Below are 23088 nucleotides of genomic sequence, written 5' to 3' on the forward strand. Positions count from 1 at the left end.
TTCTGGCTGCCCTATTTTAAAAAGAACATGGCTGAACCAGAAAAAACACAGAAGAGGACAAGCAAAATGATGAAAAGGATGGAGCACCTTCCCTATGAGGAAAAGCTGAAGCATCTGGGACTTTTCAGTTTACAAAAGAAATGGCTAAGGAGGAACATGACAGTGTTTATATAATTGTACACTGGGTAGACATTAGAAAGAGATAATAACAGGTTGACTGCTGTGTGATAGGAGACTGGTCATGACGAACTGCTGGCCTGAACTGCTGGCCTCTACTGAGTAAAATAATTAGTCCAGCTAAGTCAGTGTTGTCTACCGTATTTGTTTCCAGGATTCCCAATCAAAATTTTTCACATAACTTGAGTATTTTAACTACAGATGCCAGGGATTGAACCAGGAACCTTCTGTATTTGAAGCAGTTGCTCTACCGCTGAGCAACAGCCCCTATCCTCCCCTGAAGTATCATTCCCATTCACATTCTCGACACAAGGAGTCTCCAAGTTTTGAAATTTTATTGAATACAAAAGTCTGATCATAGTGATCAGTGCTGCATTCACCATAGGTTTTAAAAGGGATCAAAACATTCAAATATACAAAAGTTACCAACACTCAGGCTGTGCAATGTGCTGGTGCCAGGCTTTGAGCCTCGCCCGGCTTCCACCCCAAAGTGGGCAGACACAGGAGATTCTACCTGCCAGGCACCATAACCAGAATCAAGGGATGTCAGCACCTTCCTAGCTTCTTGTACTAGGTAGAGAGCCACTGTGTCATGAGCCGACAGCCAGATCCAAGCGCCTGGCCTGTAGTAGTGGATGGCAGGCTTCAGAAGGAGGGCACTATGAGTGGTATAGGGCAGAACTGCCTGGCAGATAATGTAGCAGAAGTGCAGTTGCTTAGTAAGTGAGGAAGTGGGCGGGATAGGGCAGTAGATCAGGGAAAACCAGTAGAGGTCAATTTGGTCTTCCTTCTGCTTTGTTGCAATGAATGGTCAGTGGTCCTTCTGTGCCCATGAAAGTGAACAGCAAGTCCATGCTGGAGTAGGCCAACCCATACCATCCTGATTCCACCCTTACTGAGAGATGCAACATCACTACCCAACCACCCTGCCCCCTTTCACAGGCAGAGAAGCAAATCCTGCTAGGAAGAAGTGCCCGTTGCCCTACTGCTACCCAGACTGGCTACATGCCACACTAACCCAGGAAGCACTCAAGTATTCTAATGAGGGTTTTATATAAAATACCCCTGTGCTACTGGAGCCAGAAGAGACATCCAGGGCCCAGCAGGGGACAGCACCAAGCCATGAATGAAGGTGGGCAGTGGCCAGACCCATTAGAGCTTCATCTTCAATGGAGCTCTCCCCAACTGGGCATGTGAACCACCTTTACATCTTGTGAGCCAAAAGTCAATCAGAGGAGACCAATGCCATGGAAGGAATACTCAAAAGGCAGCAGTCTTGCAGGCTGCAAGAAGAAGAAAATGACCACGGTCCTTCTGCAGTCCCTAAAAGAGAGAGCACTGCAAAGAGTTCAGGGAAAGGATGAGCTCTGGCTGAGGCCTAGGGAGGGTCAAGGACCTGCTGAAGGCTTCCTCTGTTCTTGGCACCTTCCAAGCATGAATGGGGCCAAACCCCCATACTGAGCCAGGCACCATAAAACATTCATTCCCCAACTGCTGAAGGGCACTGTGGAGAACTGACTAGTGAGAGGAAGGATGGGGTTAGCCACAGGTTGGGCAAGGCAAAGATGTCATGTAGGCCTTTCCCCATTCCCACGGAGGCAGACAGGTCCTATATGTCAGGACACAGTCCTCTGAACCAGTCAGGGCTGGGATCCACACAGCTCCTCATGCATGGGGCCATGGGTAGGGCCAGGCAGCAAAAAGTCAACCCCGAGGTGGGCGTGGTGGTGGATGTCCTATCTCCACAGTTACATTGGTGTACATGGGATGGCTAGACACCCCCACCAGGTGGTACTGCAGTGAGCCAATGCCATCACGTTTCATGGTAACCTTGGTATTCTGGATCTTCGTGAACCTGCCAGGGAAACCAAAAACAAATATTATAGTGCACAAAAATGGAAAATCCAGAGGTTACACGGGTCAATTGGAAGGATTCTGTTGATGACTGAAAATCCCCAGTCCATCACATAAGTGTCTGCCATATTAGTAAAAATGTTGTGCAACTTTTCCAGCATAGAAGATGCTTCACAATTCTTATCTCATTTACACTGAATCAAAATACTGAAATTAAATTGCTTCTTTTGAACACACAGTGAGAATAACCAGTAACACATTTGTAACGGGGATGTGTAGGGAAGAGATAAAAACAAGAATGCTGTCAAATGACATGCTGGGTTGGCAAACGTGGCCAAATGGGAGTGCTGTGAATGGCGATTGCATTCAGAGCATCAAGGCAAACAGGAAGTTAGAGCATTGCCCCAAGTCATTTGAGCGGTGGCAGCTCTATTGTCACCCAAGGTACCATTAAGGTGGGATAACAGTATAACCAGCATCAGACCAACACATGCCTTGTAAAGGGGTCTCTGGTTCTAAATATTACTTTGTTGTTTGACTGCCACCAAAAAAAGCCTAGGTTCTTAAACCTATCTGGTGCAGAACCATCATTATTACATTGAGATTCTGAGCCACATTGAATGAAGGTAGCTTTGACTCTCAAAAGCTTATATCCTAAAAATCTTGTTGGTCTCTAAGGTGCTCCGGTATTCAAATCTAGCTGAGCCACATCTGTTGTTCAGGAGAGTAAGGCAAGGGGGGACAGTTAAGAAACAAGTGGTGATGGCAGCCTTATTACACATTAAATTGTACACAAAGGAGAAAAGGAGGTTGTGCAACCAAAATATCAATAACTCACAATTTGCACAAAAAATGGCTTGTAGTACAAAGACTGAGTAATTTAACTGTTAACTGAATTAGTAATTTGAGCCAGGTCTACCTGGTTGCTATGGTACAAACCATGCCCCTACATCATACATGTGAATAAACACAATATACATCATCAACAAGCTTCTCAAAGCTAACCTGAAAAACCACTAACCAGCAACCAGAATCCGATATTAGTCTGGCTTAGATAAGTCTTTGATGGCTCTTGTATTCATGGTATTTTCACTATTTCTCAGTATTGTTTCAAATGATTTAATCCATGCAGTTCAGACTTGTCTTTGCACTGTTTGCAGCCATTAAATGTCCTCCAATTAATGACCAGAGGCATTTCACAGTCAGACAAAGAGATAAACAAAATCCAAATCCAAAACCTTTATTAGGCATAAAACCAGTGCCAAGAATTTCAATACAATAAAAGATCATTATTGCTCTACTTGCAGTACACGGAGCAAAAACATAGCAACAGCTTCAGATATTTCAACACTAGAGCTATTTAGAAGCTTAGCCATTTTTATTTTATCAGAAAGGAGCATAAATCCTGTTGGTAACACAGTTCTCAAATCGGTTCTGATGTTGTTGTACTTTGAACAATGGAGCAGAATATGAGAAAGTGTATCAGTTGTATCAGGACAAAATTGACAGCGACGCTCATCCTGTGGAATACCAGAGAATCGACCTTGAAGGTGTGCTGACGGAAAAGAGTTACACCTTGCTCTAGTCATGACCCATCTGTAATTGTAATTAATAAGTTGTTGCAGGTATATAGCAGGGCTAGTTTTCTGAGGGATAATCCCAAAGAATATTGGAGAGCAAGAGCTTTGCGCTTTGCTCAGGAGAAATTGGTACTCCTGATCAAATAATCTCGTCTTTAAGCGATGGTAAATCTCCGGAGCGGTGAGCATTTGTAGGGCCTCCCAAGAGAAGCCCAAGGAAAAGATCTTTTTTTCAATATGTAGCCACCATTTCGAAAGCTGAAGCTCTCTCATTTCTAACTGGGACAAACTGTTAGGGTCAGTGCAGAAACAAAGACGCAGCCAAAACTTAAAAGTTACAACCCATGCCCTTGTTTCTAATAAATGTTGCCCTGATTCCAAACAAAGAGATAAACATGGTCCACTTTGAACTGCAAAGATGAAATCATTTGGAACAGTACTGAGGAATAGTGAAAATACCACAAAAACACAAGCCGTCAAAGATTTATCAAAGCCAAACTAATACTGGATTCTGGACACTCATTAGTGATTTTTCAGATAAGCTTTGAGAAGCTTGTTAATGATACATGTTATATCTATTTGCATATAAAGTGTAGGGGCATGATTTGTATCATAGCCCCATGGTAGACCTGGTTCCCATTACTAAGTCAGTAAACAGTTAGATTACTCAGTCTTTGGACGGCCAGCCATTTTTTGTGCAAATTGTGGATTGTTGATATTATTACACAGAATACAGTACTCTTGTTGTGGGCGGACAGCTGAAATTGAGCTTATAGATGTTCTATGGTAGTACATATGTCTCTTAGTTGTACTTTTTGTGGATACTACAACAGGAAATTTCTCTCTCACTGGGATTCAGTTTGTATGTGGAACAAAATGTGGAAGGCTATGCAGAACTCTGCAGGAGCTCATCTCGTAGCTTGCAAAGGACTCCACAGAGCCAAGATTCTCTCACTCACCGCTGAGGATTGGGCTCATTGTGACGGTCACGCTCATGCTTGATCATGCGATAGCGCCCAATGCGGGCATCAGGACGTGACACTTTCATGCCATTAAGTGAAATCCTGTGCAAAGAGAGGTTACAGCTCAGAGATCAGCCAAGCGCATAATTTATTCTGGTACCACCCACAAAATCAGAACTTAATCCCCCGCTTATCCTCAAGGCTTTCAGAACCAACTGCACTGATCCAAGGCCAGTGTACCACCAAATGCCTGCTTAAAGTTCCAAAGCAGCAGACAGTGACAAAATGAGAAGATGTGATGGCTCTGGGTTGAGCCCACTGACACCTCCTGGACTCATATCTCTGCTAGTCAGGTCCAGGGCAGAGTGCAGAAGTACTGCCCCTGTGTAGGGGTGGGATAGACAGAAGAAGGCTCTCCCCATGCCCAGCCATTTATACTGCCCTGGACCACAGTGGGGTGTCACAAGAGAACAGTGCCTGGGTTACCCAAATGGCTGGAGCAGCTCTGCACTGATCACAGACACACAAGTCTTTCACTGGGCTCTCTCTCTCTGTTGTGTTCTTGAATGAATGCCAGTCGATACTTTTCACTGTATATTTAGTTAATGCATGTCAGCAGCTATAGTTTCTACAACTACCCTCATCTCCAGGAGAGAGACACTGGCCCCTGCCAATCCACACATCCCAACAGACAGGCAGTGAAGCTACTGACACCAACCATCCCAAAGAGGAAAATTTTGGTTTGGCTTGCCCAAGCCTTTCACACACCGGTTAAAGATGTCGTCATCTTCCCCACCCCAGCCCCAGTACTCATTAGGGAAGCCATTGATCTTCAGAAACTGTGTCTTGCTCAGGCCAGAGACGCCTCCAAAGTAGCCTGAGTATGGCAGCCTATGAGGGACAAGCAGGAGAGAGACAGAGATAAGTAAAGAGCACAGGTGCACCAAACTGGGATGATCCAGCTAGTCCTTTATTCAAGTCAGAAAGATATGTCAGTGATGTAAAGCCATTGCTCATTGCATCATGTTTCCCTCAGATCCTCCACTTTCTTCTTCCTAACTGAATGATAACATTTCATTTTACACATGCAGTCTTACCTTGAGACACAAGAAAGCCCAACAGAGTGGGCTTTAGAACGTAACATTCAAGCAGTGAACATGCCTGATTTTTGCATATGGCATTAGCACATGGGTTCTAAAAGTATCTATTCCAAATTGCATCAATTCCAAGTAACCTGATAAATGCTTTGAAGAAATGCAGCACTAGGTTAAAAATGATAAATGTTCCTAAACTCCCTCCCAAATGAAAGAGTTTCATAAGATTCAAAACTTTCACTGGCCCAAGCCACAGGGTACATAAGCATACTCTGCAGGAGGGATACTCCTATCCAAGGAGTCTCCAAAGGGGTTGAGATATAAGTATGCTACATTAACAGGGTACATTATGCATGCATAAAAAATGGCAGATCCCTCCTGTTGATTTTTTACCTTTCCATCTCTGGCTTCTGAACAATTTCAAAGGATCTCTGGTGTTTCAAATGGATCAAAGTATGCTAAACCAGACATTCCATCTCCAATTAATGGATCTCATGTAGAGCGGCTGACAGAAGAATATTAGGCTAACAAAATCTGTTTCATGAGCCATTGTTATGACTCAGTATATGGTAAGGCAGCCACTGGAGAGGCCTGGTGCAATTCCCAACCCGACTCGATGCATTAAAGAGCATTAGAAGAGAGGCATCCAGTCCACTTACCGGAAACCAAACTTATCCATGGCAACAGCAAAGTGCCGAGGCTGATCATAACAACGATAGAGATTCCGATCATCCATGGGCACAAGATCAACATCGCTGAAGATGAAGCAATCATAGCTCTCATCATCATGCAAGGCCTCCAAGAAGCCGACATTCAAGAGTTTGGCTCGGTTGAATGTGTCTTCACCAAACTGTAGGGAAAGATCATCAAGGGTTACTTCAAAGAGTGTTCCTTGTTATGGTTACTCCGCTGAACGGGTCACCTCCTTGTTACTTTTCAGTGTGGAGAACATTCTAAATTGTCCTAGATTTTAAAAAATCTCATCCAACAGCAGGTTTTTGCAAAATGTGGCAGGAAAAAGTGGCCACTGATAACTCATATAAGGGGGAAAACAACTCACATGTTGCCTCCCACAAAAGTTTCCACATCCAGTTAGGTCAGAGAAGTCCATGAAGTATGGACTCAACAGTACCACCCTAAAGGACTTTCCTGCACTACTCTAAGCCCAGCCACCCCCACCTGGCAGCAGACCACCATTTTTCACATACCTGGTTAATGATGTAGATGCCATAGGACACCTTCTGTCGTCGAAGAATGGGATGCAGGTAGTGCAGCCAGTACTTGAGATGGTGCTCACGGTGCCTGAAGGGGATAAGGATGGCCACCTTCTGGCGAGGCAAGCAGTCTGGGGGTGAGTATTTGCCACCCTCTTGCACATCTGGGTTCTCCCGTTGCACCCGCTCCATGCTCATTGGAGAGCTGAATTCAATCAGGAGCCGGCCCACTGTAAGAGAGGAGAGTTGATTATCTGTGCAGTAGTCTCCCAGGACCAGCACAGCCTTCTGGTCTGCACACCTCCAACATGCAAAGAGCTACTCTCATTACCGAAGGGGGGCACAGTATTGCTCAGAAAAGTTAAGCAAAGGAACCCAGGAACTCAAACATTCTCTTGGCTCTTGGACATACAGATCAAAAACAGGCAAAGCATAGGTAAGCCGACAGGTTCAAACCCTACCCCCACCCCCAACAGTATACCTTCACAACCAATTGCAAGCTAACCAGTGACACAAGTGGCTCAGAATTATCCTGACACTCAGAGCAAGCATGTCATGGGAAATGGCCAGGATGCAATCACCTACCTTTATCAATGGAAGCCTCAGTGATATATCACATGCTTTGCATAACAAGTGTGCCAGGTTCACTCCCTGGCATCTCCAGTTAAAGGATCTTAACAAGGAAATGTTGGAAGGAAATCCTCTCTTTGCCTAAGACCCTTAAGAGACACTTTATTAGAATAGACAAAGAAGCTAGACTGACCAAGTCATTCATATGGTGGCATTGCCATCCCCAAGACAGGTGGATCAGTGGGGTATGAGGATACTGATAGCATTCATTAACATCTAGAATGGTGGCAAGACAGTCTGATGCTAGCCAACACTAACTTGGTAGGCAAGAGAGAATGCTCTTCTCCTTCAGGTTTGCCTGGTACCTTCCCTGCTCTTTTCAGATACTAGAATACAACAGTTTTCTGTACCTGCCCTCCCCACCCCTACAAGCTGCTAACTATGGCTTGATAGTTTTAATTGTTTTTACAATCTGCTTTTAGTCAGAAGATCTATTATGAGGACCATTTAGGCTGCCAAATGTTTTATGATCTCAGTTTTTAATGTGCTTTTATGCTTCTGAGGCTTATTTATTGGAATTTAATAGTTAATTTCAAAGATTTTTATCTTTCATATTGTGATTTTTCCTGAACAGCTCTCTAAAGAGGCAGCATATAAATCTTCTAAACAAATATAACCACCAACTCATGTGTTCTCCATGCCACTGATACTTTGTCCTGAAGGGAGATGGGAAGAGGTGGTCTACTTCATACCTTCATTAGAAGGGATCCCCTAAAGAGGGCACAAATCTCCACACCCAGTGCTAAAGTATGTCTGAAGGCTGAGCGGATCCTGAACCACCTCCACAGCTATTTGTAGGCCAGACACCAAAAGTAAAACCTGGGAAATTAGCTTTTTCAATTACAAATCCAAATAATACAAATTGCACATGCTTGAGTCCACTGTTTTGCCTGAAAAAATGTCCCGTGGCTGGGAGATTCCCAGCCACTGTGGCTGGCAGGACGTGATTCTGAGATGATGTAAGAATATTCAACTGAGGAAACTCAAGCTCAGCATAGAATAAGTTATGCAGTATTACATAAATTGCTTGGATTTTTTTTTGCAGAATTTGTTTTTATTTTGGAAAAGACGGGGCAGATTACAATGTGGAAGAATGAGATGGCCGGGGTCCTGGGTGGGGGGGGGAGGGATAAAGGGTGTAAGACTATAGGGACCAGGAATTTTGGGAAGGGATGAGCTCTCAAGGGTAGAAAATTCCATCATCTCACCATAAAATATGTCACACAAAGCACCCTTTAGTTTGCAAATCTTGAAAAACCTCTGCTCACATATTTTCCTAGTTTCTTCACTCTCATGAAAACAGATTCTCTACTAGAGGCCACATTCATGCCTTGCATTACGTTGCCTGTTCTGCAGATTCCTGGAGCTTCCGGTTCCTTCTTCTCTCCTCAGCCCAAAGCTAGAGGAAACAGATGGAACGTCAGGTGGTAACCAGATACAGGCAAACTCAGGAGATCTAATGCTGGATAACCACTGAAGAGGCTAAACTGTGGTGGGAGGGAAGGTAGCCAAGCACAAGAGCAGGCTGGTGACATAAACAGGCGCAGAACCTCAAGAGACCATCTGCAGCTAGACCCAAGGTGCTGTCTCACCTAGGCCAGGAGGCATCTCCGGGCAGGGTGGTAAGGGCTTCTCGGTGATGGTGCTGTTGCTGCTGACAGACCTGGCACTGGGGGCTGGGAGCTCAGGGCCCAGAGGCCCAGCAGTGCTGTTAGGCCGAGAGATGTTGACATACGGCAGAGTGCGAGAGGCATTGCGCACATTGAAGCGACTGAAAAAGTCCAGGCGCTGGGCATAGACATCAAAGTAGAGGATCATGATGATAAGGAAGTGCAGTAGACATAGGAGCAGTACAGCCTTGCAGATCCTCTCCAAGGTCACCCCCACCAGCAATCTGCTCATCTTCTGGGCACAGGCTGGCCAGCATCAGGGGTAGGGTACAGCATAGGGTGTTCTGGCCCAGGCACCGAGCCTACTGGGGGCAAAGAGAAGGGAGTTAGGAAACAAGCCTTCCCCATTAGAAAAGATCATTAACTCACACATCCCTGCCATAATTTCTTGACATTTCTAGCCCTATCCCAGTAAATAATCAAGTTGATAGCAACTTCAAGACATCACTCCTTAAAGGGATAGTATTAGTTGCTAAAAGGAAGCAAGTGCCACCCCCTCACTACCCACACTGCCCATCCAGGTGTGACAATATTTGTTCTTCAAAGGAAGCTTCCATCACTCTCCCACCCTCTGCCAATATGACTGTACGTGTTTATCGATTCTGAACTACTTCAGCCAGCTCCTTCACTCTAATAATCTCCCTGGCATAATTTCTGTCTATGGAAAAATATTGGCAGGAGGGCACAAGCTTAGCCCAAAGGGCTGCATGATTGGCTCTCAACAAGGGCAACCAGCCAAGGGTGTTCTAAAGAAGAAAAAGACACCATCCTATTAACAGCTGCTTAAGAGCAAAATGGAAATGGGACCAATCTCTCGAACACTACTCATGAGCAGATTAGGGGTCACATGATAAACAAACCAAGGTAAGTGTTGTGTCTCTTCCTGGGACTGTGTCTCTTTCTGGGAACTAGGGCCTCACTTATCTGACCCATGGCAGCTCAGACATTAGTCAGGCTCAGCTCCTGGCATTTCATGATCAAATGAGCCCTTCCACCAAACCTGCCTACCCCCTTCTTTCCAGATCCAATGGCCTTTTTAAGTCCTTAGCTCCTTCAAAGATTTATAGAACATACAGGGACACAAGTCACTCCAGTCTCATCTTTCTTTTTAAACAGAAAAGTCCCCATACTACAGAATTTGGAACAGAATCATTCTCAGCATGACCCACTATTTAAGACAGGGTGTTTCATGTTGACTTTGAAATCCTGCTCTCTCAAACTGGATCTTCCTAGAGGAAGAAAATTGAACTTTTTAAAAAACTTACAGTACATTTGAATCTGATCTTATCAGCAACATCTCTCTCAACAATGAGTTTTCCTTATGATTGCAGAGCACCGGTGGCTAGTAAAGTAGAACAAACCTCCAAGCTTCTCTTACCTCTCAGTGACCCATGCCTTGCCTACAGTGACATGCCCATACCTTACAAGCCATGGTCAAGCCACTGTATGGTGAGACATCTGTTGGTTTGAGTATCCCGTTCCTTTCCCTGTGTTTGGATATTTCAAAAATTCCATGTCAATCAATAAAACAAGTCCACCCACAGACAAAGTGGGCACATTGGTACATTTGAGGGGATTTCAGAGGAATGCAGAAACTTATTATTGTAAATCAAAGCAGAAAGATATTCCAGCCCAAAAGAAGTCCTAACAAGAACTGAGCATGTTTATTATCATTATCATGGAATGCTGAAGTAGCCACAGAGTGTTCAGAAGCAGTTTATTTTATTCATTTACAGTTCACCTTTCTCACAGACTCAAGTTGGATTACGCAGTGGAAGTCAATACAATCAACATCTAATCAGCAAAGCAAGTGGGGCAAGATTGCAGACATTTGAAACAAAGCAAAAAGTACCAAACGCAGCATGTTAAAACTAATGCAGAAAATGATGCTACATAAGTACAAAACAATACAGGAAGGCAGGATAACACATACAGCTAATACATACTCTGTGTGGTTAACAATCCCATTCCCTTTATTAAACAAAAAGGCAATATTGATGGCAGTTAGAGTGGCAGACCCATATTCACTGGGGTATAACAAGGACGGGGCAAGCCAGCGCACGTGTCCTGGGTGCAGCTTTAGTGGGGGCACAATCAGACACCACACCAATTGCGCCCAGTCCGCACCTCTGCAAGTCCAGCAAGCCACTAGAGCTCAGCCCACCGGAGTCAACCCATATCCCATGCACTGCTTCACTCGTGTGGCAGGAGGGTGTTTGGTGGCCTCGGCACATGGCTACCTCTGGTGTGACAGCTAAGGGACCTGTGGAGTCGCCTTGGCCTGGGGCGCTGGGACAGCCAGCCAGTAGGGCCAGGTATGGAGGCTGGATGGAGAGAGGCCTCTCTGCAAGCTGCCTCCACACCTACCCTTCTTGGCTGCACAGCATGCCTTTGCCCACCCCATGCCTGGATGATCTGCAGGCAAGGGAGGTTGACCTTGCTGCCATGTGATTTTGGGACAATGGCGGCCCCCAAGCCAGCAGGAAATCAGGTGAGCTCCTGGTGGTGCTCTTCCTCCTCCTGCTGCCCTTATAGCCACCAGGCTATGTGGATCTTTCTCCATCCTCTGGCAGGGTGGCGGCAGCAGCAGCAACATGGCCAAGCTGGAGGTGCTGCAGGGCTGGAGTTGTATAAAACGTTGAGGTGCCAAGAGAGGCTCCTTTGAAGAGGTAGGCAATAAATCACAGGGTGCACGCTGCTGACAGCCAAGCCATTGCAAAGCTCCTGTCCACACCCAGGGGCTGGAGAAGTGTGCTCTTAGCATCATTTCCCTCTGCCCCCTCCCTCTACTCTCCCAGCTGGGCAGGGACTGGCTCAAGGCACAATTTCAGTACTTGCCCTGGGCGCCATTTTCTGTAGCAACAACACTGCACATACAAAACCTTACTTAGCTATGATGCTCACTGGATGACAGAAGGCCAGTCATTCTCCTTCAGCTTCTCCTACCTCACAAGGTTATTGTAAGGGGGGATACCATGCAAGGGAATATCTAGGAGGGGGCAGAGGACCCACGTGCCCCTTTTGAAGGTCACGTGGTGGCACATGGTGGCTATTCTCATCCCCCCCCCATGTCCGCCCCCACAGGAGCAAGGAGTAGGGCCTGACAGCACACAGCTCAGCCAGTCCTACAATGGCATGTCCAACAAGCAGGGCCAGGTGGGGGCACAGCAGCACCAGCAGGAGCCAGGCTGTGGCAGCTAAGGAACCCTCCTGCTGGCCCAGGAGTATGCAGCCCAACCAGTCCTCCCGCAGCCTACCCAACAAGCAGGGCCAGGTGGAGGCAGGGCAGTCCTGCAGCTGCCATATGTGGGGCTGCAGCAGTTAAACAGCCCTCTCACTGGCCCAGCAGCACACAGTCTGGCCCGTCCTCCTGTGGCCCACCCAGCAACCTTTCTCTCCCTTCCCCCTATTCTGTTTACCCTCCCCACATTCCCTTCATTCTGCTCCATTTTCACTTTCCACCCATACTGTTTTCCCTCCTTGTTCTCTACATTCCCCTTCGAGCCACTTTGGTTCCTATTAGGGAGAAAGATAGGTTGGGAAATTCCTGAGGATTTGGATATTAAGCGGTGTGTGTGTGTTGTGGATGGAAGGAAGCTGAGCACGCTATCATAGAAAACATTATCAAAGAGAACAGGGGCATAACACCCACAAGGACCGGGGGGGGGTCAAATGACCCTGGGCGCACTGGCACCCCCCCACAAAATTGCCCCCAACCCCCTCCTCCCCCGTGCCAACCAGGGGTCATTTGACACACACACCCCGTCCCCATGAGCAGTACATGGCGCCAGTCCAAGCCACCTCCTTCCCTCCCCAGGCCCCCGGGGGTGAGGCTCAGAGGTGGGGGCGGAGGTGGCTCAAACAGGCACCACAGCAGCAGGCCACCTCCTGCGGCACCCTGCCCCTCCCCGCTCCCTGCAGGCCAGCTTCTGCCCTCTCCAGGGCCTGGGGACGGCAGGAGGCAACCTGCAGGGAGGTGGGGGGATGGCGGCTCAGACGGGGTGACTCAGATGGGAGTCATAACAGAAGATCGTCCTAGGAACTGGCCTGCGGCTGTGGTGCCCATCCGAGCTGCGGGGGGAAGGCGCCCTGAGCAGGGGTTGTCCCAGGCACCCCCCCCCCCCCAATATGCCTCTGATAGAGAACATGATCATAGAGTTCACCCTCCAGGGAAATAGATCTCCGTAATTTGGACTCCACCTGAAGGCTGGCAACCCTAATTTAATGTAATTTCTCTGAGTGTATGTAGATTGCCCTGGGAGAAAAAGGAATCACTGCTGCCTCAGCAGATGCTCACGGGGTGGCGGGGTGGGGGGTTCAGTTCTTGCCTTGGGCTCCATTTTCTGTAGATACTCCACTGTACCATGAATGCTGCCCTGAGCTCCTTGAAGGAAGTACAGGATAAGTGAATGTCGGTAGGAAAGAGCATGTACAACAAAGGGAAAATTAAATTCCATTGCTCCTATCTGCACTTGTATGACTCTTGTGATGTTTGCTCTTCCCACCTTCAGTGGCAAGAAGGATGGCTCTCAGAAAGCTGAATTCCCAGTAATGATGCCTCTGTGTAGCACTTCCACCCTTCACGTGCTTGGTGAAAACTTTTGCCAGTTATCCAGGCTTTTGTGGTATACAAGATTGTTTGTCACTGATATTATCATTTGGATGTTGTTGCTTTATGAATCTCCACTCCTAAGTTCGATTATATTGTTCAAAATGTGTTCTAATCAGCCCTGTGAATATTTTGTTTTAGAGAGATACAAACGTTTTAAAGAAAGAAAAAAGGTAGGGCTAGGTGATGTGCAACACAAAACAGGTATTCCTCCGCTTCATTTTCCTATCCCAGTGAAGTTTAGGATGCTATAAATGTTTTCAGGGCTCTGACTATGTTGAAGCTAAGAGTATCCTATTGATTTGGGAGGAAGGGATTATTAGGACCATAGCAAAAGCCTCTAGTCCTAATTAATTACCCATTCAAGAAAAAAAACTTTTCAGTTGCAAAGAAGACAGAACGTCTGCTACAGAGCAGTGGTTTCAGACATGCTGGACCATTTTGTTTGGTGCGCACAGCAATCCTCCATCTCAGCCCAAACCCAAGATGTCAGTAGTACTACTAGTGCTCAGCTTGCTCCATCCAGCCAAACACCCCTTACCCCTCTTGTGTTTTGTTTGCCCGCATGCCAAAATCTTCATAGGTAGAGTGTGAAGGGTAGCATGCTTAGAGCACCTTGCAGTGACTGATGGTAACAGGATACATGCCTAATCCCCCACACAATACAGCATTTGGAGGGAGAGAAAGAAGTACAGAATACCCACCTCCCACACTATGCAACCGCAGATAAGCGGTTGCCAGTTCAGCTGTTAAGACTTCTGATGCTCCAGGGTAAGTGAACAGGAAGACAGTCAGTTTGCTCCAGAACTCACAGCCATTTCAACGTATTAAGGGGGAAGTAATTTTGCCTCTGTACAATCCTTCACAGCCCTACCGTACGCCTATTTATTATGGATGCTTGCCTAATGGTTGCAAAAGGGAGGGGCCAACAGTTCTCCTCTCTCTTGAAAGGGAGCAGTGGAGTGAGATTGCAAGGAGGGACTGGGAAGCTCTTCTCCAATGCAGTATTTACAAGACCACATTTCTGTACTTTATTTAAATTAATCAGCTGGGAATAAGGTCTACCACACATGGACAGAATATTTACATCATTGGACATCTGAAATTTTCACTTATGCCTAGTTCACTCAAGCAGCAGATAAAATGTTATATGGTGGGCCTAGTGTGGGGTGGAACAATTTGGCATTAAGGTCCAGCTCACTGTCACCATATCTCCTTTGCCAGCACAAGGCACATCCACCAAAGCACACAATAAATAAGACCAATAGCAGATGCCAATCTAGGCAGCAATACCCTGAAGTAATACGGGAGAAATTAAGCTGTGTGTGTGTGTACTTATGCTGTCAATGGCCTTCAAAATCTGCTGACTTCTTGCACCACACTGAATTTATGACCTCAGTAGGATGAGACTCCAATGGACACAATGCTTGCATCAAGGCCATATTGCTTCCTAATAGTTATGAGTGCTGTCTCACCTATTCCAGACTGCTGTGCTCCAGCATCTCAAGAGTAGCCATTTCCTATCCCCACACACGGCATCCAGGGGCCTTCCTGATTTGAGCCTCTCTATTGAATGTAATTAGATGGGGCACCCAGCAAGACCAAGTCACCTTGCAGGACTAAAATGAAAAGTAGGAGGAGAGGCTGCTTTATATACCCCACAACATTCCCTTACCTCACAAGGTTTTATTGCCAAGTAGAAGACAAACCTATTTTATTCATGGCCAGACCAACAATTCCCTTTAAAATTCAATTACAGACTACCTTGCTCTTCACTGCATTGCTACATTTGTAATTCCAGTCTCTGCACTGTGTATGGTATGTCATGCCTTATACTATTTTTTGTTTGCATTTTTTTTCTTATTTTGCAATTCTCATTCTAGAAGTAAAGGTAGACCCCTGTGCAAGCACTGGCTGTTATTGACTCATGGGATAATGTCACATCATCACATTTACTAGACAATGTTTACAGGGTGGTTTGCCACTGCCTTCCCTGGTCAGCTACACTTTACCCCCAGCAAGCTGGGTACTCATTTTACTGACCTTGGAAGGATGGAAGGCTGAGTCAACCTTGAGACAGCTGCGTGAAACCAACTTCCAGTCCGAATTGAATTCAGGCTGTGAACACAGCTTGACTGCAGCTTATCACTCTGCACCATGGGACTTGTTACCCTGGCCCTATGATATTGTTTATTGGCTGCCTTAGACCATCTGATTGGATTGTTTTATAATTTGTAATCCACCTTGAGGCTCAGCAAGAAAAGCAGACTATAAACAAATGATTTGTGTCCAATGATGGGATTACAAAATGGCACCGGCCTGTAACAGTGTGATCTCTTTTTGCCAGCCTGTACTTGTACTAGGGTTTCTTCAAGATAACTTGTCCTGGAGCAAGTAAGTTGCTACTATAATGTACAATACAGTCATCTCATCGTAGGAGATCTGTTAGGCCCTTGGAGTTCAGCCTGAGCCAATTTTTTTTACCAACAATGCACTGAAGATAACTACCTCCTCTTATGCAAAGCCTCACTGAGAACATAGGAAAAAGTTTTTTAAAAAAACTACAGTAAGAAGTTAAGTAGCAAATTGGCCTGCACGACAGGAGTCGCTCATTTCAGAAACAAGGAAAACACCTGACTAATGCACAATGAAAGGGCCTTTCTGCCACTGTTCTATCTCTATGGATGTTAACTACAGAATATTCCTCCTAGATAACTAATGGAACAGCCAGAGATTAATAGCACCATCCCAGGCCTGCATGTGGTGCCCATGAAGGACCCATTCCATTCCCTTTTCCCTTAATTAAGTACATAGCTGGATATCCCATTGTACAACACAACTTAGCATAGCTATACACATGGGCTTTTTTGCAATGCTAACAATCTAGTAATGGAGCCAGGCTGCAGCTGGGCTGCTCCTTGGCTCTGAATAATTTATCTGGAAACTCAGTCCTCTCTTCTATCTGGCAGTCATCAAAGATCAGACATCAATGTTTTGGTGTTTTGGTGGCATTTAGAAATATTCTAGTTGAACAAAATCATAGCCACAAGAATGTACCTTGTGAAGTGTTTATGCCAGGGAAATTCTTCATGGTTAGCTGTTTAGTAAGGCTACACCTTTTCCCTAAGTGTGAAAATTGGAGAGTGCAGAGCCTTCTTTATATATATAGCCTTTCATAGTATCTAGGAACAGAATAATCTCAAGATTCAAATCAGGTAATCCAATAATATTCCCATGGGGGCTCTCAAAAGACATAAATACAATTGTCTTGTGAGCAATCCATGGGCAAATGGAAGTGCTGGGAAAGGTGAGCTACTGCCAGTCAAGTCTTTTGATAAATGGATCCAAGTGCCAGCAATAAGGCCATTTATTTCATATGGACTACACATCCTAGAAAACCTATACACACTTCATTATTTTCCTGTGTCCCCATCACTATGAGGTCCCTCATTCCTAAAGCAGCTGGTCCTCCTCCTTCCCAAAGAAAGGCGGCATTGTTGTGTGTCACCCCCCTCCCCCCAAGGATCTCCTGCCTGGAACAGGAAATCCCATGCCTTCTCTGGAATCCGTAGGAAAAAGAACCCCAAAAGTCATCATGGCAAAATACATGAAGAAAATGAGCCAACATAGCAGGTGCAAGAGTAAACAGAGTAAACACACTCCTGAGCAGTCCAGACACAATCTCAATCTTCCTCTGCTAGCAGAAGCGCCTTGGGGATTGAGCAGGAGCCATCTTGGGGGAGGGGAGGGAGGCTGACAGGGGGAGGGGCTCAGTGAAGAGCATAGTAGAGAAATAGGCACATAGATAGGCACACCTTGATCCCCTCGCGCATACCTGCCTGTAACCTGTCATGCTTTAGTACATCTAGAAACACCCACCCAAACTGCACACAGGCAGGAACCTGTGCACCCAGGGGACATCCATCTACGCCCCTTAGACAGCCACTCAGACACAAAGCCCGGTCCATCCAAGGGAGGCATCGTACCAAAACAAAGCCAAGGAAACCACGGAGGTGCTCGGTTGGGGGTGAGACCAGAGCCCGGGGGAGACGCCGGAGGAGACTGAAGGATCGACACCAGCACCGGGCGTGGGGACCAAAGCGACAGACCTGCTGCTGCCTGGGAACACACCCAGCCCCTCCTCCTCCGACCACAAAAGCAAGAGGACAGGGCTGGCTCGATCGCCCTCCGGCCGGCCCTGCTCTGCCCGACCCTCCCCCGCAACTGGGGGCTCGGCGGGCGGCCCCGCTTACCGCCTGCTGGTGCACGGCCGTGCCGTGCGCTCTCGGTGCCGCCGCCGCCGCCGCCGCCGCTGTCTCTCGGCGCCCGGGCCGGGCGGCTCAGGGACGGCGCGGCAGAATCCCCGGCCCCGGCCCGGCCCGGCCCGGCCTCAGCGCGGGCGGCTGCTCGACCAGCAGCAGCAGCAGCAGCCACAGCGGCCCCTGCGCCCCATCCCGGGCAGCACAGCGGAGCCGAGGCGGGAGGAAGGGCTGAGGGCGGCCACGCACCGGAGCCGATCGGGCCTGCCCGGGCGCGCCAGTCGCCCCGCCTCCCGCACGCTCGGCCCCGCCCCCTCCAGCCATTCCCGGGAAGGCCGCCGCCCCCCCGCCGCCCTCGCTCAGGGCAGTGGGCACGCGGGTGCCGGGGGGAGAAGAGGGGCTCCTTGGCGAGCAATGTGGAGACAAGCGTTGGGGAAGCTCTGGGTCTTCTCTACGCCAGCAGCCTTCCCGAGGGGCGGGGGTGGGTCTTGAAGTTGAGGTAGGGAAGGATACCTGGGATCAATAGCCTAATAGTGGACAGACAGGGAAGTAAATCAAGGAGAAGGGGGGGGGGGGGCGCGGTGATGGCATGTCCAAAGCTTCCTTGAGCCGCAGCTCCGCTCCAGACGATTGGAGCTCAATAATCCCTCACGCGCCCTATTTGGAGACCCAGAGCTGGCGAAGGATGAACGAAGTTCCTCAGAGAACATGTAGAGTGCAATTCCATCGTCATAGCCCCATAGCTTTTCTAATCTCCTCCATTGCCAATTCTCTGGGTGGCCCCTTTGTTGGTCAGAAATTAACCATCGCCTGAGTCACAAAGATAAATGTAGAGCCAGGGATTCAGGCTGTCTTGTTCCTTGCTGGAATTAGAGTCTAGATCAGAGGTCTTCAAACTATGGCCCTCCAGATGTTCAGGAACTACAATTCCCATCAGCCTCTACCAGCATGGCCAAGTAGCAGGGCTGATGGGAATTGTAGTTCCTGAACATCTGGAGGGCCATAGTTTGAAGACCCCTGGTCTAGATACTCCCTGTGGGTGTTTTCAGTTAAGATGCAACAAGAACGGCTATTCCCCTCTCCTTTCCCTCTGCCTTTCCATTCTGGACCTACACCTTGTAGCATTACCCTGCAGGAGGAAACAACTCCTGAGGCCCCATTTGACACTGATGCACCCCAAGGCTGCTTTGCTTTGACTCCTGATGTTGTTGAATTGGCATTGATCGTGTATTTCATATTTCTGCTCCCTCAAGGATGCTTACTACAAGCCACCCCTGGCTGCCATACTTTTTTGTGCTTGGAGGTGGTGTTGCTAAGGGTAACCAAAAGCAATAGCGGGGTTGGGCCCATCTGGCAAAATGCAACAAAGCAGGGAAGTGTTGGCCTTCTTCCAATCTGCAGTCCTATGCTGTGAAAGAGAATCTCAGGAGAGAAAGAAGAGGCCATTTGAGTTCAATGTCTGTTTCTTCTCTCCTCTCCTCTGCACATGACCTGTAAATAGATCATAGGTTGGAATAGTGGTAAGGGCCCATATGGCAGTACTACATTTATTTATTTATTTATTTTATTTATATTTTAGATTTATAGGCCGCCTCTTCCCCGAAGGGCTCGATTGGCTCCATCTCCTGGCTTCAATTGGCTCCATCTCCTCCCCTGCAGAGTCAGAGCCAGAAACTTGGCTTACCAATATGTTACCCTAGTTACCTAGACAGATGATGGAGATGCAAGAAATGTTATCACCCAAAGTAGATGAGGCAATGGCAAGGCCACCTACATAAGGGAGAATAAAATAATAATTAACAGCCAGCCACCATGGAAAAGGACCAGTGAAGGGTATTTATTTCCAAAATGCATCAGTATGTAATAAGGAGGTCACTGGGGTATGAACTGGTGCAGCGATTCAGATCTTCCTAGCAGTCTCTCCTTAGTAGTAGATACATTGTTAAATGGTCCTAACTTAGTAATATGCCTACTACTGATTAAATTAAAAAAACAACACGTGGCATGAAAGGCTTCCGATGGTGAGGGGTAACATGGCAGGCAGGAGACAAAAGCATGGGGGAAATCTCTGTGTGTGGAGGCTGTGCTGCCACTGAAGCAGCAATAAGAGCAAGCAGGGCACCTCCCACCGCACGTGGAAGCCATCTCAGCTAGCCTTTAGGAAGGCATCACAAACACTTCTGTTTCAAAGGACTTTTGTCAACTGTTAATCCGCTGGCAGCTTTATATTGGTGGTGGTGCTGGGGATTTAAATATTTATGGGACTGCTGGGATTGGGTTATTTTAAGATAATCATTTGGTGACTGAAATTACTTTGTGTTTCAGATGGCTTGTACGTGGTAGAGCTACTTGAAAAGGAAGCTTGTATTTTTAACAATAAATAAATATGGATACAAATGGAATGCAGGCCATTAGGAAAAACTAAAGCATGGCGGGGGGTGGGAGGGTGGGGAGTAAGCATTTTGATCATAAACAACCCAGAAAAGGTAAATACCCTTCAGATTCAGCATGACTTATGCGCTCAACACTTGTTCTTTTTTCTTTGCATTAGAAAACAACCAGTAAATACTGGGAACAGTTATTAACAATTAAAACACACAAGATGTAGAAATACAACCAGCACTTCTACTTACCCACTGGGCTGAGGCACTAACTGGTTAGAAAAATTCCCATAATTTCTCTCTGTTTAGGAGGCTGTCATTTCTCACACTGTATTAACTGTATCTTCATGTCTGGTACAGACAAATTGGTTTTCACACTTCACCCCACCCCTTTCAGGACACCTTTCACCACATTTTGGCTTCTGCCACTTCATTTAGCCCATCTGGAGTGAGCAGGAGATACAGACTTAAACTGTGATCAGTATGTCACCCTAGTTACCTAGTTAATGGTCCAAAAGAGAGCCAGCGTGGTGTAGTCGTTAAGAGCAGGTATATTCTAATCTGGAGAACCAGGTTTGATTCCCTACTCCTCCACCTGAGTGGCGGAGGCTTATCCGGTGAACCAGATGTCTTTCTGCACTCCTACATTCCTGCTAGATGACCTTGGGCTAGTTACAGTTCTTCAGAACTCTCTCAGCCTCACCTATCTCACAAGGGGTCTGTTGTGGGGAGAGGAAGGGAAAGGAGCTTGTAAGCCATCTTGAGTCTCCTTGCAGGAGAGAAAGGTGGGGTATAAATCCAAACTCTTCTTCTTTTTTTGTTTGGAGGAAGGGGATCCTCCAAGGGTTTAGAGAACAGAAATCAAGATTCAGAAGATAAATAGTCACTGTTACAGTGATGAGAAACTCAGGAAACCTGAACTTGAATCAGAGACCAAGAACAGGCAGAAATCTCTTAGGGCAGAAATCTGAGATACTCATATTTTTTCCTAGCAGTGGTAAAAACATGTTGAGGATCATTTTGTCCAGGAAAATAGTCCATGTGGAAAGATAACTAGCCCTCCCCCAGTGGTGGTTTTTCTCTTTTAATTCCCACACCAGCTGCTAAATTTTATAAAAGCCAAACCTGTTCTTAAGGATTCAAACTATCTGTAATATGTAGCTCTGCCTTAAAAATTGACCCCAATGAAACTGTCATATATCCACAGGTTCACTGAACCTAATATGCCCTGTAGTCTGATAGTCAGTGGCTCTTTAAAGCCTCAAAACGTTCCCCCTTCTACTTCCTGAAATTCTTTCAGATGGCAATGCCAGCACATGAACCTGTGACTTCTACTGTGATTGCTTTGACAATATCGCCCCCCCCGCCCCCGCCCCCGGCTCAGAAAGCCATTTACCATTGTCAGGCAAGTGTGTTTCTCAAGATGGCCTCCAAAATCCTCAGGGGTTATCAGTCCAAAAATGTTTCCACTAGTCAGTAGGATTTACGGTTCCCTTCTAGCTACATAGCCTCAGGCTGCAAATTCTGAACACAGGAATCCTTTTTCCCCCCTCCGTTCTGAGTTACCCAGCCCCACCTCTACAGCCTGCCCTAATTTGAACGGCAGCCTTCTTCTCCAACCACTATGTAACCTGATGAGCACAATGAATCCAGGCACTCCACAGCCCATGCCAACATTCCTGCTGGAGCACATCTGAGCTCCTTCTCAGCATAGTATTGTATGACTCCTGTGTTTCTTATTCCCCTTTCCCCCCCACCCCCGCCCCCAGTCTTGCTCCTGGGCTCTTCCTCCCAGCTTCCTTTCATAGCGCATTACCTTGATCTGACAATCCGGTCTTCCTACCACTTCCAACAAGTTCCATGCTTTCTAAGCAGGATAAGGGATACAGAATCCTGGAAAACCTGACTCTCCCCACCACCCACCCACTATGCCAGGATTCCTGCCAGCTCATTAGGCTGATGAGCCAGCTTGGCTCCTTATGCTGGGCACTCTGCAAACATCCAAAGTGAGTGGATTTGCTGTGTCTTAGAGCAGATTTGCAGGGATGTGGCGGAATCACCCAGGGAGCCGATGCTAAGCCAGCAAAAGCATCACAATTGTTTTTAAGCTGTTGAGAGGAGAAAACTACAGAACATCGCCCCCATGTTCAGGTCCAGACCGACCCAGTCTGCAAATCCTCACAGTTTATCCGCATGGCACATGGACTGCTAGGACTGAGTTGAGGCAGGTAACAGCTTTTATGGGATGATTTGTGAATTGTTTTTGCATACCATGTCACCTTAAGACACTTAGCATGAGCCCACCCTGATGGAAAAAATCTTGCTACTAAGAGTCACACAAACACAAGAATAACTGCAGCAGTGATAGAAACTAGTAATTAGGCCAAAGGGGACCATGTGGAAGCGCTACATGACAGCATAAATTTCCTCAAAGGGAATGGGATATCAGGTTCATGTCTCTGCAAGAAACATTTTCCTGTGAAAGTAGTGCCAACAGGTGCAGTCCTGATCTTCTGTCCATGCCACATGACAGGCACCTGTCCCAATAGTAGGGCTATAGTGGGCCCTCATCCCTAGTATGTTTCCAATGAGACCATAATTATATTTTCCCTGTTAGTGCAAATAGTGCCACTTCAAATCTATGTACAGCTGTAGACA

The 23088-nt window shown here is 46.9% G+C and overlaps 1 protein-coding gene across 2 annotated transcripts; it reads right to left on the reverse strand.

Annotated features, from left to right (window-relative positions):
• Window positions 1–495: 495 nt before the first annotated feature.
• On the reverse strand, window positions 496–18334 carry B4GALT2 (beta-1,4-galactosyltransferase 2). 2 transcript variants are annotated; one of them, XM_048496015.1, is made up of 7 exons: window positions 18044–18334; window positions 9104–9483; window positions 6876–7111; window positions 6327–6517; window positions 5342–5464; window positions 4571–4675; window positions 496–2032 (listed from the first exon to the last, which is right to left on the reverse strand). In XM_048496015.1, exons 2-7 carry the CDS (start codon window positions 9411–9413, stop codon window positions 1882–1884), a joined length of 1116 nt encoding a protein of 371 aa, XP_048351972.1. In that variant the 5' UTR covers window positions 9414–9483; window positions 18044–18334; the 3' UTR covers window positions 496–1881. The 2 variants fall into 2 exon arrangements, with proteins under 2 accessions (XP_048351972.1, XP_048351973.1); XM_048496016.1 differs by having other exon boundaries at window positions 9104–9486.
• Window positions 18335–23088: the final 4754 nt, after the last annotated feature.

Source organism: Sphaerodactylus townsendi, linkage group LG05, assembly GCF_021028975.2.
Source record: "Sphaerodactylus townsendi isolate TG3544 linkage group LG05, MPM_Stown_v2.3, whole genome shotgun sequence".
Lineage (NCBI taxonomy): Eukaryota > Metazoa > Chordata > Lepidosauria > Squamata > Sphaerodactylidae > Sphaerodactylus > Sphaerodactylus townsendi.

Excerpts from the sequence above, each read along its gene's own strand:
- B4GALT2 (XM_048496015.1), bottom strand. The coding sequence starts at position 9,413 with ATGAGCAGATTGCTGGTGGGGGTGACCTTGGAGAGGATCTGCAAGGCT. Across the intron at positions 7,112-9,103 it reads GGAGATGCCTCCTGGCCTAG|TGGGCCGGCTCCTGATTGAA; the intron begins GTGAGACAGCAC and ends CCTCTCTTACAG. Across the intron at positions 4,676-5,341 it reads GATGACGACATCTTTAACCG|GATTTCACTTAATGGCATGA; the intron begins GTGTGTGAAAGG and ends CTCTTTGCACAG.